Here is a 21,103-nt window from a genome sequence, read left to right as displayed (position 1 = left end):
AGCACACACAAATGAGAAACAGCGGTGTTGCCAGGTAGAAAAAAATATTCCCCTCCGGTACCCCGCGAGCACGGCGAGGACGCCTGCGGCGACAGACTCGTAGCGTTTGCCTCGCGTGGCTGCAGGCCCACACGAAATCGAGTCTTGGGCTGTGCCCAGCCTGTGGACCCTGTTGGTTCTGCGCCCACGCCGTGGTGGTTTCACGTGAGAGTGTGCGGTGCAGTATGGTGCTCACACAGCCGTGCCCACGGTGGGATGCACCAACTCGTCCTCGCTGCTGTCCTCCGCATCTGCAGCCGACACAACCGCACGTTTGGGGGGAGTGGGGTGGGGTGGGGGGAGGGGGGGGCGACGCGTCAAGCGGATCGCGGCGCCGGCGCGGCGCCATCGCTCCCACGAGAAAGCACTGCCGCCGGGCCCCGTTGGCTGCGCTGCCTTCGCCGCGAGCTTCCTCAACGACGCGTCTATCCTGCTTTGCGCTCAACACTGAACCAGACTGCACACTCGCCGGGAAACGCCGTTCGGCACCGAGCCCGGCGCTGAACTGAAGTGCGCGCCCTGCACAGCAGTTGGCCCTCGCCGCTGCTAGGAGGTCAGATCAATCAGACTTGGCCCTGGCGCAAGCAATGAAGCGGGGTCCCCCCGTCCGATTTCCCCCTTCCTCCAGCCCGTGGGGCGGGGTTCGAGATTCATCGCAGCAGCACGGCTCTGGCTGTGTAGAGGGGCATCCTGCCTCGCGGGCAGATCGTTCACGAAGTGGGCATCGCGGGTCCAGGACGGGAGCCGGGCAAAGAGAAGGCAATAAACGGTGAGGCCCCCCTCCCCTCGCTCTACCCGGTGACCATCAAACTATAAATCGTGCTTTGCAGGTCTTTACGCTGCGCTGCGGCAAGCACGGCCATTATGCATGCGGCGAGCGATCATAGCCTGCGACAGCCCTGAATGTGGAGATTTACGGGCGAATCTGGGACCTCGCCAGCGCTGGCGTGAACACGATAATCACCGCACGAGCGCCGGCGTCGCGTGCCATCGCTGGACCGGCGAGGAACCCCCACCTGCAGGAGCCGGTGTGAGCCGCCCTCTCTGCCCGTGTGTGCGGTAAGCGATACGGCTCGCACACACGGCTCCCCTATCTTTAACCGAATTACACAACCCAGTACGTGACCACGGTTGGCAGTGCTTCCTCGAAGTCGGACGGCCCTGCGGAGAATACCGATTCAAGAATTGACAGTGTGCCAACGGCATCGTATTGCATCGTTAAGAGAGAGACGTTCACTTGGGCAGCACGGCCTGGTAGAGAGCCAGGGTAGAGGAAGAGGGCTGCCCACTGGGTTAGCTGAGAGGAGGATGTGTTACTGTGGGGTTGGACAGGACAGCCGGAACAGGGAGGACAGTGTACATCCTCACGAGGCATTTCCATGCTTGAACACGTGGTGTGAGTGCACGTGCGTGTGTGTGTGTGCGTCTGCGTGCTTGCGAGACAGTTATTTTTGTCTCATAGGTGTCCTCAGTCGGGTTACAGATACGCCGATGCCACAGCAGCAGCAGCCGAACCCCCAGGGTGGAGCCCTGGGCTGTGCGTCATGCAGGTGAGTACATCAGGCAAAGTTACGCACGTTCAGCTCACGCACATGGAGGGGGGCCTCCAACCCGAAACCTGACCCCCAAAACAAACGCAGAATCTGCCCTGCATTTGGCGCGGTGCAGGCGAAGCCTTCACAAGGCCGCAGATCAGCATTGCCAACTCGGCCATTTTGTCGCCAAATCCAGCGACCTTTTCGGTTTTCCGAGTGGCAAAATATCGTCAAAGCATCTGGTGACAAAGCCAGCGACTTTCTAGGACGAGGACGCAAAGCAGATTTAGGGGCGATCCCAGGTTCACGTTCAGGATCCCGTATCGGTGCACCGTGAGTAATACTCGGCGCATTCTCTCGTGACGGTAACATTACAGGTTCTGCATGGCGACGTCTCCCGACGTTCTGAGGTTCGCTTGGCGACTATCCGCTTTACGGAGTTAGCAACGCTGCTGCACCTGCACACTCACCTGCGTGCATCAGCCACAGGGTGTTGTGGGGGTGTTGTGGGGGTGGCAGGTACGGTTGGAGTCCCCCCCATCTCCGTGTGTCCTCACTCGCCACTTAGCGGGGTTATGGTTGCACGAGCGTGGAGGGGCGCGGTCTCGGGTCCTCCCAGGGCGAGCACAACTCCCCCGCCGGAAAAGCCTCGTCAATTTCACGCGGAGGCTTTCGCAGGCCGCTCGTTGTCCAAGTGCGGCCCTCCTGGGCGGCCCGCGTGTCGAGCAGTTCCTCTCTCAAGCTTTCGGCACACGCTACCGTGGGCATGTTAACCATGATAATAATGTCAACTGGTAATACTGCGCTGCTGCCGCCACTACCGCCGCTGCGTTCGCTCACTCTCGTAGAGAGAGAGACGACTCAAGAGGCGCAAGGAGGAACCGCAGACGAGCAGGAAAGGCAGCCAGCCGGTGAGCAGCAGTCAAATTTCCTGCCCTCAAGGTCTGCGCTTTTCTATATGTTAAGGTGTTATTGGCCAATTCGTGAGTGTTTTCACGTGGGCAGGTTGCCAGAGCACCCGGAGAAATACCTACGCATGCGAGGCGGGGGGGTAGACAACCCTCTATCTCATCCAGGCGAGCCAGAGTGTGGCTCCTCCTTGATGCTCACGGGAAGGGCGTATCACAACATTCGTGTGATCCACGAACCCTCGCCTCCACAGCACTGGGTTGCAGGCCGCGTGCGGCGTAGCCACCGCCGCCCGGCTTCCGGAGTTGAATCACCTCACAACTCCTCCGTGGCCATAGCTTGAGAGAGGGAGCGATCGACACGCGGTCTAACCCAGGGCGACCACCGCGCTTTGCGTGGCTCCATCGACGCGGGCTGCTCTCTGCGATCAAACGAGGCCAAGGGGCTCGTGCTGCCCTGTGGATGCGTGCTCGTGCCACGCGTCGTAAGACTCTCCCACAACGTTCCAAACTTTGTTAATGAATAGAAAAAATAACTTTAAAGCCACAGCCCAGAGCTTCCGTCATACCGCCCTAAGTGATGCCTTTGCCATAACGCTGCGTTAAACCACGCGGCAGTGACGTCATCACGGTGATGTCGATCATCATGACATGCTCAGTATAATAATATGGGTTATTATTTCGCTTGTTTATCTGGGAAAGCCTCCTGGATGACTGGATATCTGTGAAAAAGATATTCATGGCTAATCAGATGACTCCAGTATAAATACATAATCTCATTCTGAGCCTCGCCGAGTCTCCACTTAATTTTAAGAGGGTCCTGCCAAGTTTTCGCAGTAGGGGGCGATGTTGATTTATGAATTTGGAGGTGATATTTTAGCACTGGGATGTTTAGGCCAATATCAGTTACATTGTACATGGGGTTTTTTTTAGCTCTGGGAGGAGACCCACGCAGAACTGGGGGGTGACATATAAACTCCACACAGAGAGGCACCCGACTGGGGAATCGAACCCAGGCTCTTCTCGCTGCGAGACACGAGCATTACCACCCCGTCACGCTGCCGCTTACAACACAGAAGTGGCTTTTTCCACGAACAAAGTTTGGAACTCGAGTCGGACATCCCGGACGCCTAGCCCAAGGACTCATCTCGAAGATGAGATTCGTCCTTTGTAAGGGTCGCGACTTCCTTGAGCGGTGGAGTTGTGCTTTCGTCGCGGGAGGACGGTGAGACAGCGCCCCCCGCCCCCCAACCCCCACGGGGGGGGGGCAGCGGCGACGCAGTCAAGCGGGGTTGCCACATGCAGCCATGCCGTCCGTGTCGCAGCTCTGTTACACAAGAGCGCCGCCTTACTTACCCAAGTCTAAGTTACGCAGCTCTGTGTGACAGGAACACACGGGGGGGACAAGCACACGCTCAAATCACATTGCACTGCACGCCGGGACGAAAGCTCGCACGCCAATCACATCGCACAGTACTGCAATGCAAGCCCACGCACCGTTCAGATTGCACAACACCGCACACTGGATGCAAGCTCACGCACCAATCGGACCGCACGGCACTGCACGCTGCAAGCTGGCGCTCCAGGAGCCTGGAGGACAGGAGCCAATGGGAAAGACACCAGGAGCGTCCGCAACTATTGGTCGACCGGTTCACGACATGTTGTTTCTCCACGCACCCCGAGGCTGCTCCCCCAGCCCTTTTCTAACGGATACGAACTCTCGCCTTGTGTTCCGAGCGGGCCAATACCAGTTCAAATCGTTAGTGAGAACGTGTTATTGTAAGATTTCGACGAGGCTCTTCGTCACAGCACTCCGTAATTACGACGCCGTCTCAGAGTGTGTCTGTGCACTTCGATTGGCGCAGGCGCTGGGGGGAGGGCGGGGAGGCGGACGACCAATCAGCAGCAGCCGCAGCAGCTCACACAGAGCCGCCACCTCCATACAGCCACAAACGACGTCACGCAGGGCGCCAACCCAGCTCCCAAGCGTCACCCACACCGAGCCCAGAGCATGCGAACCACCACCAGCACGCTCCGCAGAGCCGCACCCGCGCAACCCTCGCCGCCGCCGCCGCACATCCTGAGTCACGTGACTCATTTACCCAGGAAAGCTCCATCGAGCCTCAAGACTCTTTTTTCAGGAGGGTCCTGCCAAGTATTTCGCAGTAGGTTGGTGATGCTGCTGTATGTAATCTCAATTAAGTAATCTGCAGGTAATTTTAGCATTTTTATGTCTGGCCAATACCAGTTACATTGTACGCTTTGTTTAGCTACAGGAGGAAACTGGAGAACCCAGAAAAAACCCACGCAGCACAGGCGCCCGAGTCGGGAATCGAGCCCGGGCACGACTTGCCACGAGGCACGAGTGTTACCACTGCTGCGTGCTGGTAGTCTGGCGTAGGTAGTACGCGACCAGGAGTAGCCACGGCCAAAGTTGGAGGTACACCGAACGTGGTGTGCCGGACGTGGATATATTTTCCGGGTCAAGAGACCCAGACACACGTCTGAAATGAATCCCTTGGCAACGGGGCAGGCGTGGATCGATTGACCCCCCCCCCAGACAGCGATGCTACAAGATCTGTCACGATGCGGAGCAGCGATTCAGCGATGACCTTCGTCCCGATGTTGTTCGAGTTGCACTCTCTCATGGGCGACACGAGTCTCGTCGGTATTGTCCCTATCCACTCGATTGTCCGTATCGATTGCATGGTTTGCACTGTCCGTCTCGCGTGTTCCGTTCCGCGTGTTCCGTCCCGTTTGCTCCGTTAGCCCGAATGTGGATTATCGTGAAATTTCGTAAATCGCGTGCACAATTCGTCTTTAATCAGAATTACACGACGATTAGCGGGTAACCCTGCTCTACAAGGCACGCGGCAGGCAGAGCCCACAGCCCACAGCATCTGTGCACACACACGACCGGCGTACAAAAACCGCAGTCGTCCACGGACGGAGTTTACAAACAGTCACGTCAGGGCTGACGATGGCGTCGGCACTGCGGGGGTCGAGATTTCTTTCTGCTAATCTCGCGCAGCAACGTGAACGTGGTTTCCCCCACGGAGCCAGTTTGGGAGGCTCGTCTCTCCGGTGTCACCCACGTCCCGGCAGGGAGCGGCGGGTGATTTATGAACCAGGCAGGCAACGAGGGTGCCGTCAGCGGGGCGACACCACCGCGTGGTTCCCCGCGTGGGAGGCTCGCTCGCACACGCGGGAGACGCTTGTCGGCTCGCCACGCAGGGTTAATGCGAGCACCTGCCTGTGACTCGCACGTCCTTCGCATTGCGCTGCATGCAAAGTGATTTATTGCCGTGACATTAGCGCCGACGCAGGGCTGGGACTGTTCGACATTTAACGCACGGCTTCATAATATCACCGTGGAATTATGGGAAGGAAAATTACGTTGGGCCGTCTGAGTACTGGGTGTAAACCGAGCCAAGCAACACAAACGCACACACAGCTCCACGGCTGTGAGTTCTCCAATCCGCGCTCTGCTGCGTCGAGCTACGGATTTTTTTACTTTCTTACCGCACTCCGAGATTCAACGTTCATGAAATCTGAAGAAATAAATCGCACTGAAATTTTTGCTTCCAAATTCGGAACGCGGCGAGAAGGGTTTGGGGACGGGCAGCCTGCCGTCCGAATCGTTAGGGCGGTCCACGCAACCCAGCGCTGTCCAACCGAGGCGGGGGCCGAGTGCGCCCAGGGTCACCGCGCCGGCGCCGTCGCCTCGGCACAGCGGCGGCGCTCGCCAGCCCTGATCCCCGCTGGACTGGAACCACGGCTGCACCCTCGATTGCCCGCGGGTGTGTGAATGCGTTTTGTGTGTGCGTGCGTGCGGGTATGTGCACGTGAAGAGCAGTGGTGCAGTGGTTCGTGGACCACTACAAACTCGGTGACCTGGGTTCAATTCCCAACCACGGCTAACACCAGTGGTGGTGATTATATGAACCTGCTCTAAGTCTAATCTTGATTTGAAGCTTTCGTAACTGCAGGAATCCATACTCTTTGGTTCTTTCGGTAAAGTCACGTAGGTACCGAAAGAACCAAAGAGTATCTGCTGCAGGTCTCCCCGAAGTCAACTCAGCCTTCGGGGCATGGTGTATAAACACCAGCAACAGGCAGGCAGAGGCGGCCGGGCCCGATTTTTTCCAGCCCACACCACCCCTCACCCCCCTCTCGCGCGCCGATACGGGAAGGGGGGGGGGGGAGATCCGCGTCGCTGTGTCCGTGTGCGTGTGTGTCCGTGTGTGTGTGTGAGTGGGCACCTTGCAGCGCGTTCCCCAGCAGCGCCTCCAGTTCGGGGTTCACCTCGGCCTTCTCCTTGAGCATGTGAAAGAGCAGCTGGCTCTGCGTGAAGCTGTTGATCTCCGTCTGCTTCAGCTTCCCTTCCAGCACCTTCACCTGAGACTCGTTCTGCGCCGCCAGCAAGCCCTGGCGGGGCGCGGGTGGCCGGAGGGCCAATCAGCTCAAGTGGGAGGAGCGGGAGAGGGGTCGTATCTGCGCAGATTATACCTGCTGGGGTCATATCTGCTGGAGAATGTATGGAGGGGAGTAGAGTGAGATGAGCGCGGAGAGGTAGGAGGAGAGGCGTGGAGGCACCGACCTTGCTGATGGTGATGGAGAGGAAGTGCTCCAGCAGGTACCGCGCCTCCGTGAGCGAGCACGAGCCGATGATGGCGACCGTGTTCGTGTTCTCGCTCTCGTCCTCCTGGGCGCCAACCACACGACGGGGACGTTCACACGCGCGTCCCGCCCACACGCGCGTCCCGCCCACGCGTGCGTGCGGGTGCGTGTGTGCCGCTCACGCGTGCGTGCGTGTGTGCCGCCCACGCGTGCGTGCGGGTGCGTGCGGGTGCGTGCGGGTGCGTGTGTGCCGCGAGGGCCATCGTTGCCGCTCGGCAGCCTCACCTTGGCCTCCTCCATCTGCATGATGTTGGCCTGGCAGTCCGAGATGCTCTCGTTGATGTAGTCGATGTTCGCCGTCAGGTTCTCCAGGTCCTCGCCCAACGTCGCCAGCATCTGCGCGTCCTCGGGGCCGGCCTCGAGCAGCCGATCGCGTCGCCGGCTCAGCCGGTCCCACTGCCGCGTCAGCTCCTCGCGTTGCTGTGGGGGGGGGGGGGGCAGGGGTGGGGGCGAGGGGCACCGGCGTATTAAACCGCTGCCTACGCGACTCTTCCGTATAAACGGGGGAACACGCACGGCCCGTTTGTCAATCCGTGGAGGTCATTTCGCCATACCTCACCAGGCTGGTCAGTGCGGGTTGGTGAAGGCGGGGAATGCCGCCCACTGACGCCTATGACCTTTCCCTGCAGCAGCAGCAGCAGCAGCAGCAGCCTAGAGCACCTGCTTTATGCAAAGTGAAGTCGCTCGTCTGAGCACTACCAGTAACTGGCTGAAAACGTCCGAATATATAGGGAACTGCAGAGCTTGAGCAATTGTTGGCACAGGGTTTACTGCCTGGCTTCTTTCTTTCCCCCTCATCTGTGGTTCCTCCTGGTGCCTCCGAGTCATCCTCTCTCTCTCTCTCTAGGTGAGCGATTGAGCGGATAATGTTTCGGTGGCAGTACGTTTCAAGTTGGCATTATTATTATCCAGGCTCCGAGATGTGATGGGTCTTAGGCCATATTTAACGGTTACAGTGATGTACAAATCAACAGGGCACTGAATGCCAAAACCAATTCAAACAGGAAAAGCGTTGAAACTGACCAAGCAATTCAAACTATTAAAATACCATACATTGCGGGAGTAACTGATCAACTGCAGCGCTTCTTTAACATGTTTAATTTTATTTTGATTTAAAGCTTTCGTGACTGCAGGGATTCATATTCTTGGTTCTTTCGGTAAAGTCACGTAGAAGGGAAATTTGTATTGTTTAATATTTATATTATTTTATTATTTCCCTTCAACGTGACTTTACCGAAAGAACCAAGAATATGTTTAATTTCACTTCTCAGACTATCACCATCTGAAAGTCTTCTGCCGGACCCGCCACACACCTTAAGCAGCCGGTTCATGTCGGCCTCCATGTTGGTGATGGTCATCTTGCGCATGACGACGTCGGTGATGCGCCGCTCCAGAGTCTGCCACTTGACGCGCGCCGAGCGCGACGAGTAACTGCTCACGCCCTTGCGCAAGTGCTTCTTCCTGCTGCTGGAGAGGGGGTACACGGGGGACACACACGAGGTGAGAGATGGAACAAGCGCCGTTGCCGGTTCATGATGCAAACGACGCAGCACGGCTCAGCAGCCTGGTGTAGGCCGGCCACATATAACTGAGGGATGAAGCGAGTTTCTCATTCCAGGAAGACAGAATCGACCCGGCGACCTCTGGATCGCAGGTCCAGCGTGCCACCTGCACACGTGAATATTACGTCAACGACTCGCTACACACGTGTCTACGCTGAAGGGGAGGGACCGCCCCGCGAGTTCGGTACCCGCCGCCCAGCGTTCACCTCGCCGTGGTGGAGGCTGCGCTAGCGGTGGCCGTTTGCTGCCGCGCGCTGAGCACGCGGCCCCGCGACGGTGCTGTGGCGGCGGCGGCGGTGGCGGTGGCGGCGTCCTGGTCGGAGGAGCCCGTGGTGGCTGAGACGTCCACCCCGGAGTCGCCCACCACGTGAAGACGCCGGTTCACCTTGCCGGAGAGCGGCTTGGCGATCCGCCGTAGCGCCGTCACCTGTCGGGACACCACCGCAACGCCGCCGCATTAAACGCCGCCGCATTAAACGCCGCCGCATTAAACGCCGCTGGTTTCCGGCACAGAGCCCCCCTTCCCCCACCATGTCGCTCCCACAGCTCCGAGAGCACGCGCCCATGTACGGCGCGTCTGCCAATCCACTGCTGGATGAGGGCTTCCCCGCGCCGCGCAGGTTGGGCGGGTTGCTTGATCGTACTTCACCATGCTGGCCGGTTGCGGGGAGCGTAGAAGTGCAGCGCAACAATAGATTTTTGCTCTGCCCCCTCTGCCGTCCGCCATGAAACCCCGCAGGCTTACGGCGACCTGACCTGAACACGCACGGGTGGTGGTCCATCCGAACAATGTCCAAGCTCAAACCCTTGCTGAGCTTTTTGGGATCTGACGAGATCGGGCGCGCGCAAGAGAGAGCGACACGCTTCGCTGTGAGGCTCCGGGTCCCGTGATGCCAAGACGGAGGTTGTGAACCTCACGAGGCCCTCACCTGGCTCAGCCAAAGACGTCGGACTGCCGGAGACCCAGCGGCAGCAATGTGAGACGCGTCGCTATGTGTGGTGCTAACCCAGCACACCTGCAATGATGGACCAACTTTGTGCCAATGTTGGGCCAATTTTGTGCCAACTTTTGGGCCGATGTTTTATGCTTGCTGGAAAGGCAATCAGCCTTGCTTCATGATTAATTTACGTCCATTATGTAACCAGGAGATAGACCATTACGTTATATTATCCTTTTTGCATTACCAATATTATTGTGCTTGATTACCCAGCAAGTCTCGTTAATCAGGAGGGTCCTGCCAAGTTTTCGCAGTAGGGGGTGTGATGATGGCTACTGCGTGTGGATTCTAAATAAGTCATTTGTGCTGTAATTGTTGTGCAAAATGGCAAATTTGGACCACGGCAATTGCACGCAATGGCCTCCGCTTCCGAATAGCATCACGGGTATCTTAAACGAGCAATGTCAAGTGGTGGATTTCAACTCCCACGTACCTCTGCAGCAAGCGCCGTAAGTGCGACTGCTATGTTAGGTGCAGAGGAGGTCTGGGTGCAGGGAGGGGGTCTAGGTGCAGGGGTGATTTGGATGCAGGGGAGATCTGGGTGCTGCACGGGGGTCTGGGTGCAGGGGGTCCTGGGTGACGACTGAGAAGGGGCGGGTTGTATTGTTTCGCTTCACGCCGACACCCGCGGCCTGCACTGCGTGGCCCATGGCGCGCGGGGGCGCCACACGGCCGTGGGGACGAACGCCGAGCGACTTAATGAATGAGAGCAGAGACCTCCTCGGTTTTCCTCCGCAGGATGAGGTCCTGCTGTCGCTTCTGGGCCTCCAGAGATTTGATGTGATACTGAAACAGAAAGCGGCCACAACAGTGAGCACGGCCTTAACAGCGGAATCCTTCCGTACAGATCAGCCGCAATCATAATAATAATAATGACACGGCACGTGCGGTATTCGCGCTTTCATTCTCGTGGCGCAGGGCGATCGTCACGGAGGAAAGCGCCGCTGCGTTTCACAGACGCCGCCTGCGGTACTTTCACAGTAGGGGACGATGTTGCTATGGGGTCTCACCAAGGGCACCCCCGGTGGCAGCTCTCCCTGCCAGTAGGTCACGACAAATGCTCCTCTACGTGTAATCCAAACAGAGTAATTTGCAGTGTCATTTTTCAAATTCGGTGAATTTGGATCGGGATGTCGGCACGCAATGGCCGACACCGTTTCGAATGAGGTCGCGGGATCGTTAACGTCCGCAGTAAAGAAGACGGCGCGTGGCGTTCTACGGTTGATGCGCACCGCAGCGATAACGGGAGGCTATGAAGCCAATGCCCGAAACGTCGGCAATTTCTAAAATAAAAATATTTGAAGGCCAGATACACGCGGTGTTGTTATTGACGAAAGTGTTGCGTTGCTTTGTTCACTGATTGTGCACCACTGCCAATGCAGTAGCAGCAGCAAATAATTCAACGAGGGTGGCCTGTCGGCTTCCAACCACGCATATGTAAATGACCACACCGACCCCTGCGTGTGTCAGAGACTGCCCCCACCACACACCTCCTGCTTGCGTTGGTCCTTCTTGAGCTGCGCGATCTCCCTGTTGCGCCTCATCTCCACCGCGCGGGTCTTCTCCTGCTCCTCCCGCATCTGCTTCATCAGCCGTACCTGCGCGGTCACCACGCGGGGAGTTACCACGCGCGCCACCAACTCCACCAACACAGTCCCACCAGCAGGACGTCGCCAACACTCACACACACCCAGGCACACCACTACAGTCCCAACAGCAGCACACTTGCCTTCACGCACACAGAGAATTAACCAACACCCAGAAACCCCACGACAGATCCACGAACACACTGCTAACACACACACACACCCGGCCACTACCAACAGACACACCAGTGGCATCCAGACAATCCACGCTCACACACCCAGACAGACCACTACTTACACACCAGCTGCGCAACAGCCAACAGACGCGCGCTGTCATGCGCACCGCATTAGCGATGTCTGCGGGGGCAGCAGCAATCCTTGCTGCTGCCCCCTGCAGGGGGCACGCACGGACCATCTTTCTCCCGAGCGTGACCGTGGCGTCGTTATTACCACCACGCTCGTTCACGCAGGGGAGCCTCGCCGAGTCCCGAGACTCTTTTTCAGGAGGCTCCTGCCGAGCGTTCGCAACAGCGGACAGACGGTTGCTGCTGTGCGTTTAACCAACTGAGTAATTCGCGGCGATTTTTTAAGTCCACTCTGATGCTGCATGGTATTTTTTGTGGTTAATACACACCGCAGTATTAACCAGGCCGGCCAGCCGGATTCAAACCCCGCCCCTGCAACAAGCGCACGTCCCGAGCTTCGTTTCCCCCCTTACCTTTGTCTTCTTCATCTCGGCCACCTCCTGCTGGAGCTTCTTGAGCTGGCGCTCGTACTGCGACTGGTTCTTGAGCATGCGCGCGTGCTCCTTCTGCGCCACATGGAGCTTCTGCAGCTCCTTGTTCATGACCTGCAGCCGCTTCTCGTACTCCACGCGCACCTTGTTGGCCTTGTCCTCCGTGTGGCTCTCCATGGAGCCTGCATTGAGCGCACGAGCGAGCGAGCGGAGCGCTCCTTCAGCACGGCCGCCGCGACTTCCCGCACCAGACGCCGACCTCGCCGATCCGAGCGATTTTGTTGCTTGATGGAGCAACGACATTCTGTCCAAGCGACTAGCGATAAATGACTGTTTGGGATAATAATAATAATATCAACGTGGACTCACCACCGCACAGTCATTGTTCGCTCTCGTAGAGAGAGAAAGACTCAACAGGCGCCAGGAAGAGGAACTACAAATAAGCGGGAAAGGCAACAGCCACGCGGTGAGCTGGTGCTACCAACCTTTGTGGTCCTCTATTTATTAAGATGTTTCCAGCCAATTAAGAGTCAGAGAACACTCCTGGGTTGCAAGTGTAATGACGCTCTATCCCATACGATAGGACAGACGAAAGATACGTCCACACTTTTGTTGTACCACCTTCTCCTGGCAAGCCAGGGCACGGCTCCTCCTCGATGCCCACGCGGAAGGGAGTCTCACAACATCCGTGTGCAATCCACAAACCCTCGCTGCCTCCACAGTGGTGGATTACAGGCCATGTGCAGCGTAGGCGCCACCCCCGCCTGGCTTGGGGTGATTCCATAGCGAATCTATGGAGGATTCCGCGTCAGCTCGCCGCGTGTAATACTCGTCAAATAGTCTCGTGGCGTTCTTGACGACGCTAGGACGTCTCTCTAGGCGACCCTTTCGAGGTTCGTTCGGGCGACTCTCCACCCAAAGGAGTTGAAAACGGCGCTCTGAGCCCGCAGTGCTGATAAAGGCACAAAGCGACGTAACGTACGCCGCTCGCGGACCGAATCGAGTTGCGCCGCTAAGGGGATGATGGTTGGGTGATGGCGCTCGGGCTATTGTGTAAGCGGCCGTGCAGGGAGACGCACGAGCATTGACCATTAAACACAAAACAAGCCGGAGCTTTACAACTGCCTCCGCCAGAACTGCTGGCTCTACACTGCGCACACATGCACACGCACCGATCCCCCCAATAGCCTTTACAAGCCTGTTAGGGGCAAGCGGCGTTGCCGAGTAGCACCTATGAAGGCCAATAGGGCACACGACAAGAGAGGGGGGTGGGTGGCCAGCACCACGTCTCCCCAGGGCTGATGTTTTACACACCGCAACAGGTTCTTAATTTGAGGTCGAGTCAACCAAGGAGAGGCCCAGGATTGGTTAAAATATTCGTCAGCAGTGTTGGCCACGAGCGGGAACTTAACTCCGGTCGCCGGGTTCTGCACTACCGCTCCCCTAACACACACAGGGACGCACGCAACATACACGCACGCAATTCCACACTTTGGCCAGCCCTCGTTTAAAGTTGCTGCACCACTGCACATGTTAGTGCCCGGCTCACACGCTCCTTCTCCTCCTGGCCGACGGCAACTAAATTTTTCTTTTCCTCGGCGCGCGGGCGGCACAGCGGGGCTCGTCCGACACTCATTTAAAATTTCCGCAAGAGCGGCGTCAGCGGCTGATGGAGGCAGTGGTCGGGGGCGGCGGGGGGCGGGGGGGGGGGGCGGCGCACGCACCCAGGTTGTGCAGCACGCGGTCGCGCTCGAGCTGCGTGTTGCGGATCTTGTTCTGCAGCGTCGAGAGCTTCTCCTCGTACTGCTGCTTGAGCGTGTGCAGCCGGCGCTGGCTGTTCTCCAGCTCGTCGATCAGCTTCTGCTTGATGGCGATCTCGCACGTGATGTCCGCCAGGTCCGCCTGGTAGTTGGCTGGGCGGGACGCAAAAACAAAGACGTATATCCCTCGTGTGGCATTTAACAGACCGTCGGGGCAAGTGCCGTGGGCGAGCAGCGCCTATGGGGTGGGTGGTCAACACCACGCCCGGCCGCCTTTGTCTCCCCAGTGGCGATGTTTACACACAGCAGCAGGTTCTTATTTGAAGCCGAGTTCACCTCGAGGAGGCCAAGGACCGGTTCAGATAATCGTCACTGGTGTTGATGGCCGTGAGCGGTAATCGAACTCGGCTCGCCGGGTTCGAAGCACAGCATGCTAACCGCTGCGCCACCGCTCACCCAACGCCGCTCGCTCACCAAGTACGGGAGTACGCGTCACGAGCGAGCGTAGCTTGAGGCGGGCGGCCTCGCGGCACCGCCTGGCGCTCCCAGCGAAGCTTCCCACCAGAGAAGCGCTTCGCGTGGCCGAGGGAACGGCATCGTACTGTGGCCCAGCCGGGGCCTAGCGGCCATCAGCTTCTATTCATCTGTCCGACTTGGTGGTTTTTGCAACTGGCGAGGGAGGGAACGTCAGATGCGGGTGAGGAGCCGGCTGAGGGAGAGTCACCTTTCTCTTCGAGCTCCGAGTCAGACTCATCGGAGCTGTCGCTGGAGTCCAGGTCCTCCTCCTCTTCCTCCTCCGCCTCCTCCTTCTCCCCGTTCTCATGATCGCTCTCCTCCGCCTCCTCCTCCTGCCCGAGCACACGCACGCACGCACACGAGCACAGATGCACAAAGACAAAGATCCCATGTATAGCTTCAACAGACAGTACCTGGTGCTAATAAGGCTGAGTCACCCGAGGGGAAGCCCTGGACTGGTTCAGATTCACAGAGCAATTCGCAGAGATTTTTCACAGTTGGATCGTGACGCCGCCGTGTTCATAGCTCAGCTATGAACATATACAGTCACATACACGCAGTCGCACAAAGCTATTCTCTCACACACACACACACAGTCACATACAGGGCAGCGTCACGCACGCCTGCCCCGCGAGCTGGCATCGCTCCACCTCCCTCCCCCCCATCCCCCATCCCGTCCCACGCGGGCGCTGGCCCCAACCCACTTCATCACACGCTTCTGCAGGCCAAGTTCGAGGCTCGGCGAGCCAACTCAATTAACCGGCGCGGGTTTTAATCAGCGCTGTCTTCTCGTGACTCGTCAAGGCACTTCGACTCGAGAGAACCGGTGCCGGGCAGGCAAACCGCGAAGGGTGTTGGTGGCGGCGACGGCAGCGGCGCAGGTGTCACACGGTGGGCCGGCGGGGCACTCACCGCCTCGCGGTTGTCGCGCGTCCTCTCGTCGTGCTCGCCTTCCCGTTTCTCCGTGTCGCCCGCGTCGCCTCGCTTCTCCAGGCTGCGGGGCAAAACGACGAACGCGCGGTTACGCAAGGGCCTCGACGGAGGGACACGGCAGGCTCGTCGCAGGGGGGCCACGGGGGCGAGGCCACGCACAGGCCGTGCGGGGCGGCCCGCGCAGGCTTGGCCCGGCGGCCCACTGGGGGCCACGCTAGGCGGCCCAGGTGGGTTGTGGCACGGTCCCGGTCAAAGCCACTGCATGAAAAAGCATGCAGCCACAACAACACTACAAACGTTAACAAGTATCAATTTGCATCGCGGTTCAATTTCCCAATCGCCGCCCTGGTTAATACTGCGGTTGTATTAACCGTGAAATCCTAAGCGCCATCCGATTCACTCCCGCAATGTCATTTGCGAGACTAGGCCAATGCGTGCCGGCATCCGGTCCAAATTTGCCCAAGTTGAAATATTACTGCGATATTACCCAATTGAGAGGCACGGAGCGATCGTCTGCCCCCTCTTACTACGACAACTTGGCAGGACCCTCCTGAGAAAGAGCCTTGTGAGAGACTCGGTGAGGCTTTCCGAGGTAAACGAGGGCAATAATAAAAAGTCGTTTTATTTCTTGAAAATTACTGAATGATGCCACGTTTATGAACGCATCAGCGATGGGTAACAATGAGGGCTTCACTTCAGCCGGGTTTGACAAGGTCAGCGACTCAGAAACGACTTCCCTACCCGGCACCCCTCATCCATAACATGTCTCACTATGGGCTGCGGGGCTACTCCCAATCACCTGCCACCAACCCCGGTCAGCCAGTGACCAGGAAATTATTCGGTGAGAAATCAAACGCCGAGTTCAATTGCCGAGCGGTGAGGAGGAACGCGCCGAGCGAGTGGCGTTATAAAACAGAGGAGTGGAACTCGGGTCGGATCGCAGCCGGAGGGGTCGGCTCGTGACCCGGCGTGCACTGCACGCGACGGTCGCGGGGGCTCCGCTCCACTCCGCGACTACTCCGGGCCACGCCTTCCATCCAAACCGCTACGGCGCCTGACGCGAATCTCAAACGGCTAAGTGCGCTTTCGCGGGGCAAACAAAAGCGGCGCGGCGCTGGGCCGCGAGGAACCCACTGGGCGGGGCTACGGTCGGGATCCTCACACGCCAACGCATGACGACGCATGCGCAGCGCGGCGCAGGAGAAGCACAAACACAACGGGGGCGGTTGATAGCAAACCTCCGCGCCGACAGACGGCCGTGTCTTCCTTCCTTCTTTAGCCTTGGGCGAGACAAACATAGCAGACGCACGTTGAGAACGCCGCACGTCGCCCCCTGAGGGCTTCGATAAATGGACGCCGTTTCCCCAAAGGCGCCTCTCCACCGCCGCCACTCACGAGAATGGGAGAGCCGCGACGACGACGACCGCACATTACGTACAATCGAGCGGCACTAACTGGCAACGCGGCGTGGGTACCACCCGAGCCAAATCCCACAAGTGACCCCAGCAGTGAGGAACAACGGGGGAAAGGTCAAAGCCTCCCCAGCTGCCCTGCAACAGGAATATCGGTGGCCGCCAGCAGGCACCGACCTGATCTTCCTCTGCTTCTTCTCCTTCTTCTTGAGCTTCTCCAGGTCTTTGCGAGCCACCTCCAGGACCTCCTGCATCTCCCGGTCGGGCGTCACTCCATAGGGCCCCGCCACGGCCCCCGAGGGGGCCCCCAGGGAGGCAGCGGGTGACGCGGCTCCGCCGAACATGGGCGAGCGCGAGGTGGACACGCGGGTCAGCTCCCGGCGCAGCGAGCCATTCATCGCCTCGCTCTCCAGGAGCTTGGCCCTGCGAGAGCGAGGACACGCAACTCATCAGCGCGCGACGTTCTACCACAGCGACACACAACACGCCGGCACGCAGCCACGGCTACACCACGAGCGACAAATCCAAATGCAACACGTGACGCGTCAACACACCACACACAACGCGTCAACACGCAACACATCAACACAACAACACGTGAACACGCACAACACACGCAAAATACCGACACCACCTAACATCACATCACATACAAGTTTCCCGCACCACGCATCGACCAATAACACCACACCACACTCCGTGCACACAACCACAGACCACCATACACAGAGACTTACCACCACACGCCACATGCCACCACAGGCCACTACACAGCATTGTCAATACACCACCATCACCACATCCGTGACTTTTGCCAGCACAAGGTGGCGACAGTGACAGGCACAGTTGACGGCCCCCAAAAGCCCGAGCCCCTCCTCCTCCGCTGGCTTGCTCGGGAGGCCATGCGGGACGAGCCTCGTGGTTTAAAAACATTCCACCACCGCAACCTCTGCTTCTCTGTTTCAACCAAGGCATTCGCATGAACACCTTGGGCTCCGCGCGCTCCTGCACACGGGAATCGAGTGGCTCGCATTTGTAGTCCGAGCGCGCGTTTTAACCGGGAGCTCGCTTCATCGTTCGCTCCCTCGCTCGCCCGCCCGCTCGCCCGCCCGCTCGCCCGCCCACTCGCCGCTCGCCGCTCTGAAGCCAACGTGCCGCGGGGGACCTGCTTTGTTGTGGGAGAGTGCGTGCTGCGGGCAGTGAGGGGTTAGGGGTGGCCGACCTGAGGTCCTCTATCTCCTTGATGTAGCTCTGGATCATGGACCCAATTTCCTCGCTGCCGTCACCTACGCACCGGGAGAGAAGACAAAACGGGGGACGCAGGAGCACGGCCATCAGAGAGGCGGAAGCCTTTCAACAATTCCTTCCCAATTAGGATCAACCCCAACACCCCCCCTCCCCCGCCAACACCCGTAACACCCCCCCCACCCGCCCTGCACCCCATTCCCCCCCCCCATTCACCCCTGAAACGCCAGCTGAGCGGGCACCGACAGCGCTGAATATAAATTAGGATACAAACAAACGTACCATGTAAACCGTGTGCTGGGATGAAGGGCCATTGCCTGAAACGTCACCTTTTGTTTTGTTTTTAAGGCTACACGCACGCAGCGTTGTTATTGAATGCCGAGTTGTTGTGGTTGTTGTTGGTTGTACTTGTGCACCACTGCCAACTCAGCAGCAGCACCACGGCACACTGTGCACAATGTGACCGGTACTGGCCATGCTTTCAAATTACTCAATTGGGATCGCGCACACAGCAACATTGCCCCCCTACTAGCAAAAACTTGGCAGGTCCCGCCTGAAATGAGTCTTGAGACTTGGCATGGGGGGCGACAATTTCTGCGTTTCCCAGCTGAGTAATTTGGGAATTTTTTTAAAATACGAACTAGCACAATTCTTCTGCGAGTGATGTTATGGATCTTTAATGTCCACTGTGAAGCAGACGGAGCGTGAGGTTATGGCCCTGAACGTCAAATGGCCAGCAACAATGAGCACTGTTATCACAGTGGTAATGGATTAGGGGTTGGCGCGTTTATAAGAGCCTGGGAACAGAGACGATGATGGTGGCAGAATAGCCGCCACCACCACTCGGGGATGATGATGACGATGTTAATGATGATGGCTACAAATCTGACAAAATCATCAGCAGCACAAACCCACACTTGCGGCCACGTGGAGCAACACCGCTCCCAGTCACGCCACCACGGCAGGGTGCAACATGGGTGAGTGGGTGCGTGCATGTGCCCGTGTGCGCCGGTGCTGCCTTGCCTGCACCGGCCAGCGCGTGGCTGGCGTGCTGCGTGAGCACGTGGGCAATGCGCGCGTTGAGGGCGTCGATCGTCTCCTGCATGGCCTTGATGCGCATGCGCAGGTTCCCGTTCTCCGCCTGCAGCATGGCGTTCTCCTGCACCATGTCGTTGAGGCTCTCCACGCCGTCCTCCCCGACCAGGCGCTTGCCCTGGAGAGAGAGGGGAGGGAGGGAGGGAGTGAGAGAGTGCGAGTGATAGAGAGAGGGAGGGAGAGAAAGAAAAAGTGAGAAAAAGGAAAAGACAGGAAGAGGAAGAGAGAGAGAAGCGAGAGGGACCGCGTCCCTCGGCTCTTCGCACCGGGTGATGCTCACCGCACCCCCCGCACGCTCCTGTGCTGCCCGTCTTCACCAACCCGCAACAAGCAGCGTGGTGAAGTATGGTCAAATAACCTCCGCCGCGACCCGTACGGCATGGGTCGAGGCCCCTAATCTAGCAGCTTGTTGGCTGAACCGGCGGATGCAGTCGCCCTGTCACGCCCCTGGCGATGGCTCGTGTTGATGTTGACGGAGACTAAAATCGTTTGCGATCGCGTGTTCCATCTCCAGCGAGGAGCGCGTTTCCCGTCACAGTTGAGAGACGCCCCGTGGGAAGATGGAGGGGGGGGGGGTGCTCCCGGGGGGGGGGGGGGGCATCGCCCGGCAAGGGGAGGGGAGCTGTGTTTCTGCATTGGGGACGGTTCACAGTCTGTCCACCTCATTGCCGTCATCATCATCATCAGCCAGGCTCGATGCACTGCTGGATGAAGGCCTCCCAGAGCCGTCGCTATTGTTGAAGAGCCCCGGACGTCACTGCAAACGAGGGGTTCCACCTCCAGAGTTTTTCCAGGTGAAATATTTTGCTGGGTTCAGGTTTGTGGGTGCAGGGTGCTGGGTGCAGGGTGTTGAGTGCAGGATACTGGGTTCACGGTGGTGGGTGTAGGGTGTAGGATACTACGACGTGCCCTCCGACGTGCCCTCCCCCTTCACTCACAGTGGGCGTCAGAGGTCCCGTGACGCCATCGTGTGCCAGCATCACGGTCCACAATCGCCAATTTAAAAAAATTACACCGCAAATGACTTGTACGGTGCGGAAGAAGTTGAACATACATTCATACATACATTTGGGATTAGACACAGCAGATATCATCACCCCCTACCGCAAAAACGTGGCAGGATCATCTTGTAAAAGAGTCGTGAGACTAAAGCGAGGTTTTACTGGGCATCATCTTAATCATGATCATCATGACCACCGTCGTCATGACGATGAGGCACCTCCACCCACCGTTTTGTACTCCATGAGCTCCATCTGGATGCGGGCAATCTCGGCGCGCAGCGCGCCGATCTGCTGGCTCGTCTTGTCCTGGTTCACCATCACGCGGTTCTTGATGTTGCGCGCGCGGTTCGCGTACTTCAGGGTGTTCAGCGTCTCCATGAAGTCCCGGTCGGATGGGCTCACGCACGCGATCATAAGCGTTCGGCTGCACACAACGGCAACAACAGCCACCATTAAGTTAGGTGTGGAAGACTCTCGCAGCTGACAGGTCACGGGACAGACCCAGATGTTGTGGATTGACGGAGATGACTGACGGATGCACTACCCATGCTGCCCGCTGTGCCAAATTGCCGGGTTTTAACTGCCCGGCGCTCCACTCATTGTTGCGAGCGTCGCTTCTCTGCCCTAACACCGCTGGTACCAGTCGTCAGCAAGTCCACTCAGCTCCAGATCCTCCTGGACCGCATCAGCCCACCTCTTCTCTATCCCATACCGCACCTGCTTAGCCCCCTCTATTCAACCTAAGGCTGCTTGAGAATGAGGTGGCTGGGCATGCAGCTGACATAACAGTGTGTGTGTGTGTGGCTACACAAAGACACTCTGTTTAGCCTTTAACAGTCTGTTGGGGCAAGTGCTATTAGCGAGTACCTATGAAGACCAGTACGACACACCACGAGGGGGTGGGTGGCCAGCACCACGCCCGGCCGCCAGGTGCTGATTTGAGACTGAGTCAACCGAGGAGTGGTGGCCGCTACCTGTTTCCCCCGAGAGAGTCCTGTAGCAGGCGTGTGAGCTTCGAGTCGCGGTACGGAACGTGCGTTGCCTTCTTGCTCTGGTCGCCCAGCGCGCTGATCACGTTTCCCAGCGCCAGCTACACA

At 58.3% G+C, this 21,103-nt stretch overlaps 1 protein-coding gene across 6 annotated transcripts in view; it reads right to left on the bottom strand.

Moving 5' to 3' along the window:
* The window catches only part of LOC144729313 (kinesin-like protein KIF21A), a 64,040-nt gene that overhangs the window by 15,478 nt on the left and 27,459 nt on the right, over nt 1-21,103 (bottom strand). For 3 of the 6 annotated variants that reach the window (XM_078609481.1, XM_078609479.1, XM_078609483.1), the window contains exons 7-24: nt 20,981-21,096; nt 20,235-20,430; nt 18,934-19,123; nt 17,888-17,951; nt 16,843-17,088; nt 15,233-15,314; nt 14,529-14,652; nt 13,769-13,957; nt 12,027-12,226; nt 11,213-11,320; nt 10,440-10,508; nt 8,931-9,151; nt 8,476-8,629; nt 7,388-7,582; nt 7,083-7,187; nt 6,745-6,910; nt 3,839-3,859; nt 236-290 (exon numbers count right to left, since the gene is read on the bottom strand). In XM_078609481.1, coding sequence (XP_078465607.1) covers nt 236-290; nt 3,839-3,859; nt 6,745-6,910; nt 7,083-7,187; nt 7,388-7,582; nt 8,476-8,629; nt 8,931-9,151; nt 10,440-10,508; nt 11,213-11,320; nt 12,027-12,226; nt 13,769-13,957; nt 14,529-14,652; nt 15,233-15,314; nt 16,843-17,088; nt 17,888-17,951; nt 18,934-19,123; nt 20,235-20,430; nt 20,981-21,096 — 2,501 coding nt within the window. The remainder of the gene's footprint in view (nt 1-235; nt 291-3,838; nt 3,860-6,744; nt 6,911-7,082; nt 7,188-7,387; nt 7,583-8,475; nt 8,630-8,930; nt 9,152-10,439; nt 10,509-11,212; nt 11,321-12,026; nt 12,227-13,768; nt 13,958-14,528; nt 14,653-15,232; nt 15,315-16,842; nt 17,089-17,887; nt 17,952-18,933; nt 19,124-20,234; nt 20,431-20,980; nt 21,097-21,103) is intronic. The other 3 variants (XM_078609484.1, XM_078609480.1, XM_078609482.1) reach the window with 2 other exon arrangements.

This window comes from Lampetra planeri, chromosome 32, assembly GCF_965212315.1.
Source record: "Lampetra planeri chromosome 32, kcLamPlan1.2.h2, whole genome shotgun sequence".
NCBI lineage: Eukaryota > Metazoa > Chordata > Hyperoartia > Petromyzontiformes > Petromyzontidae > Lampetra > Lampetra planeri.
The sequence above is the reverse complement of the archived record's forward strand: the minus strand, read 5'-3'. Positions and strand labels throughout refer to the sequence as shown.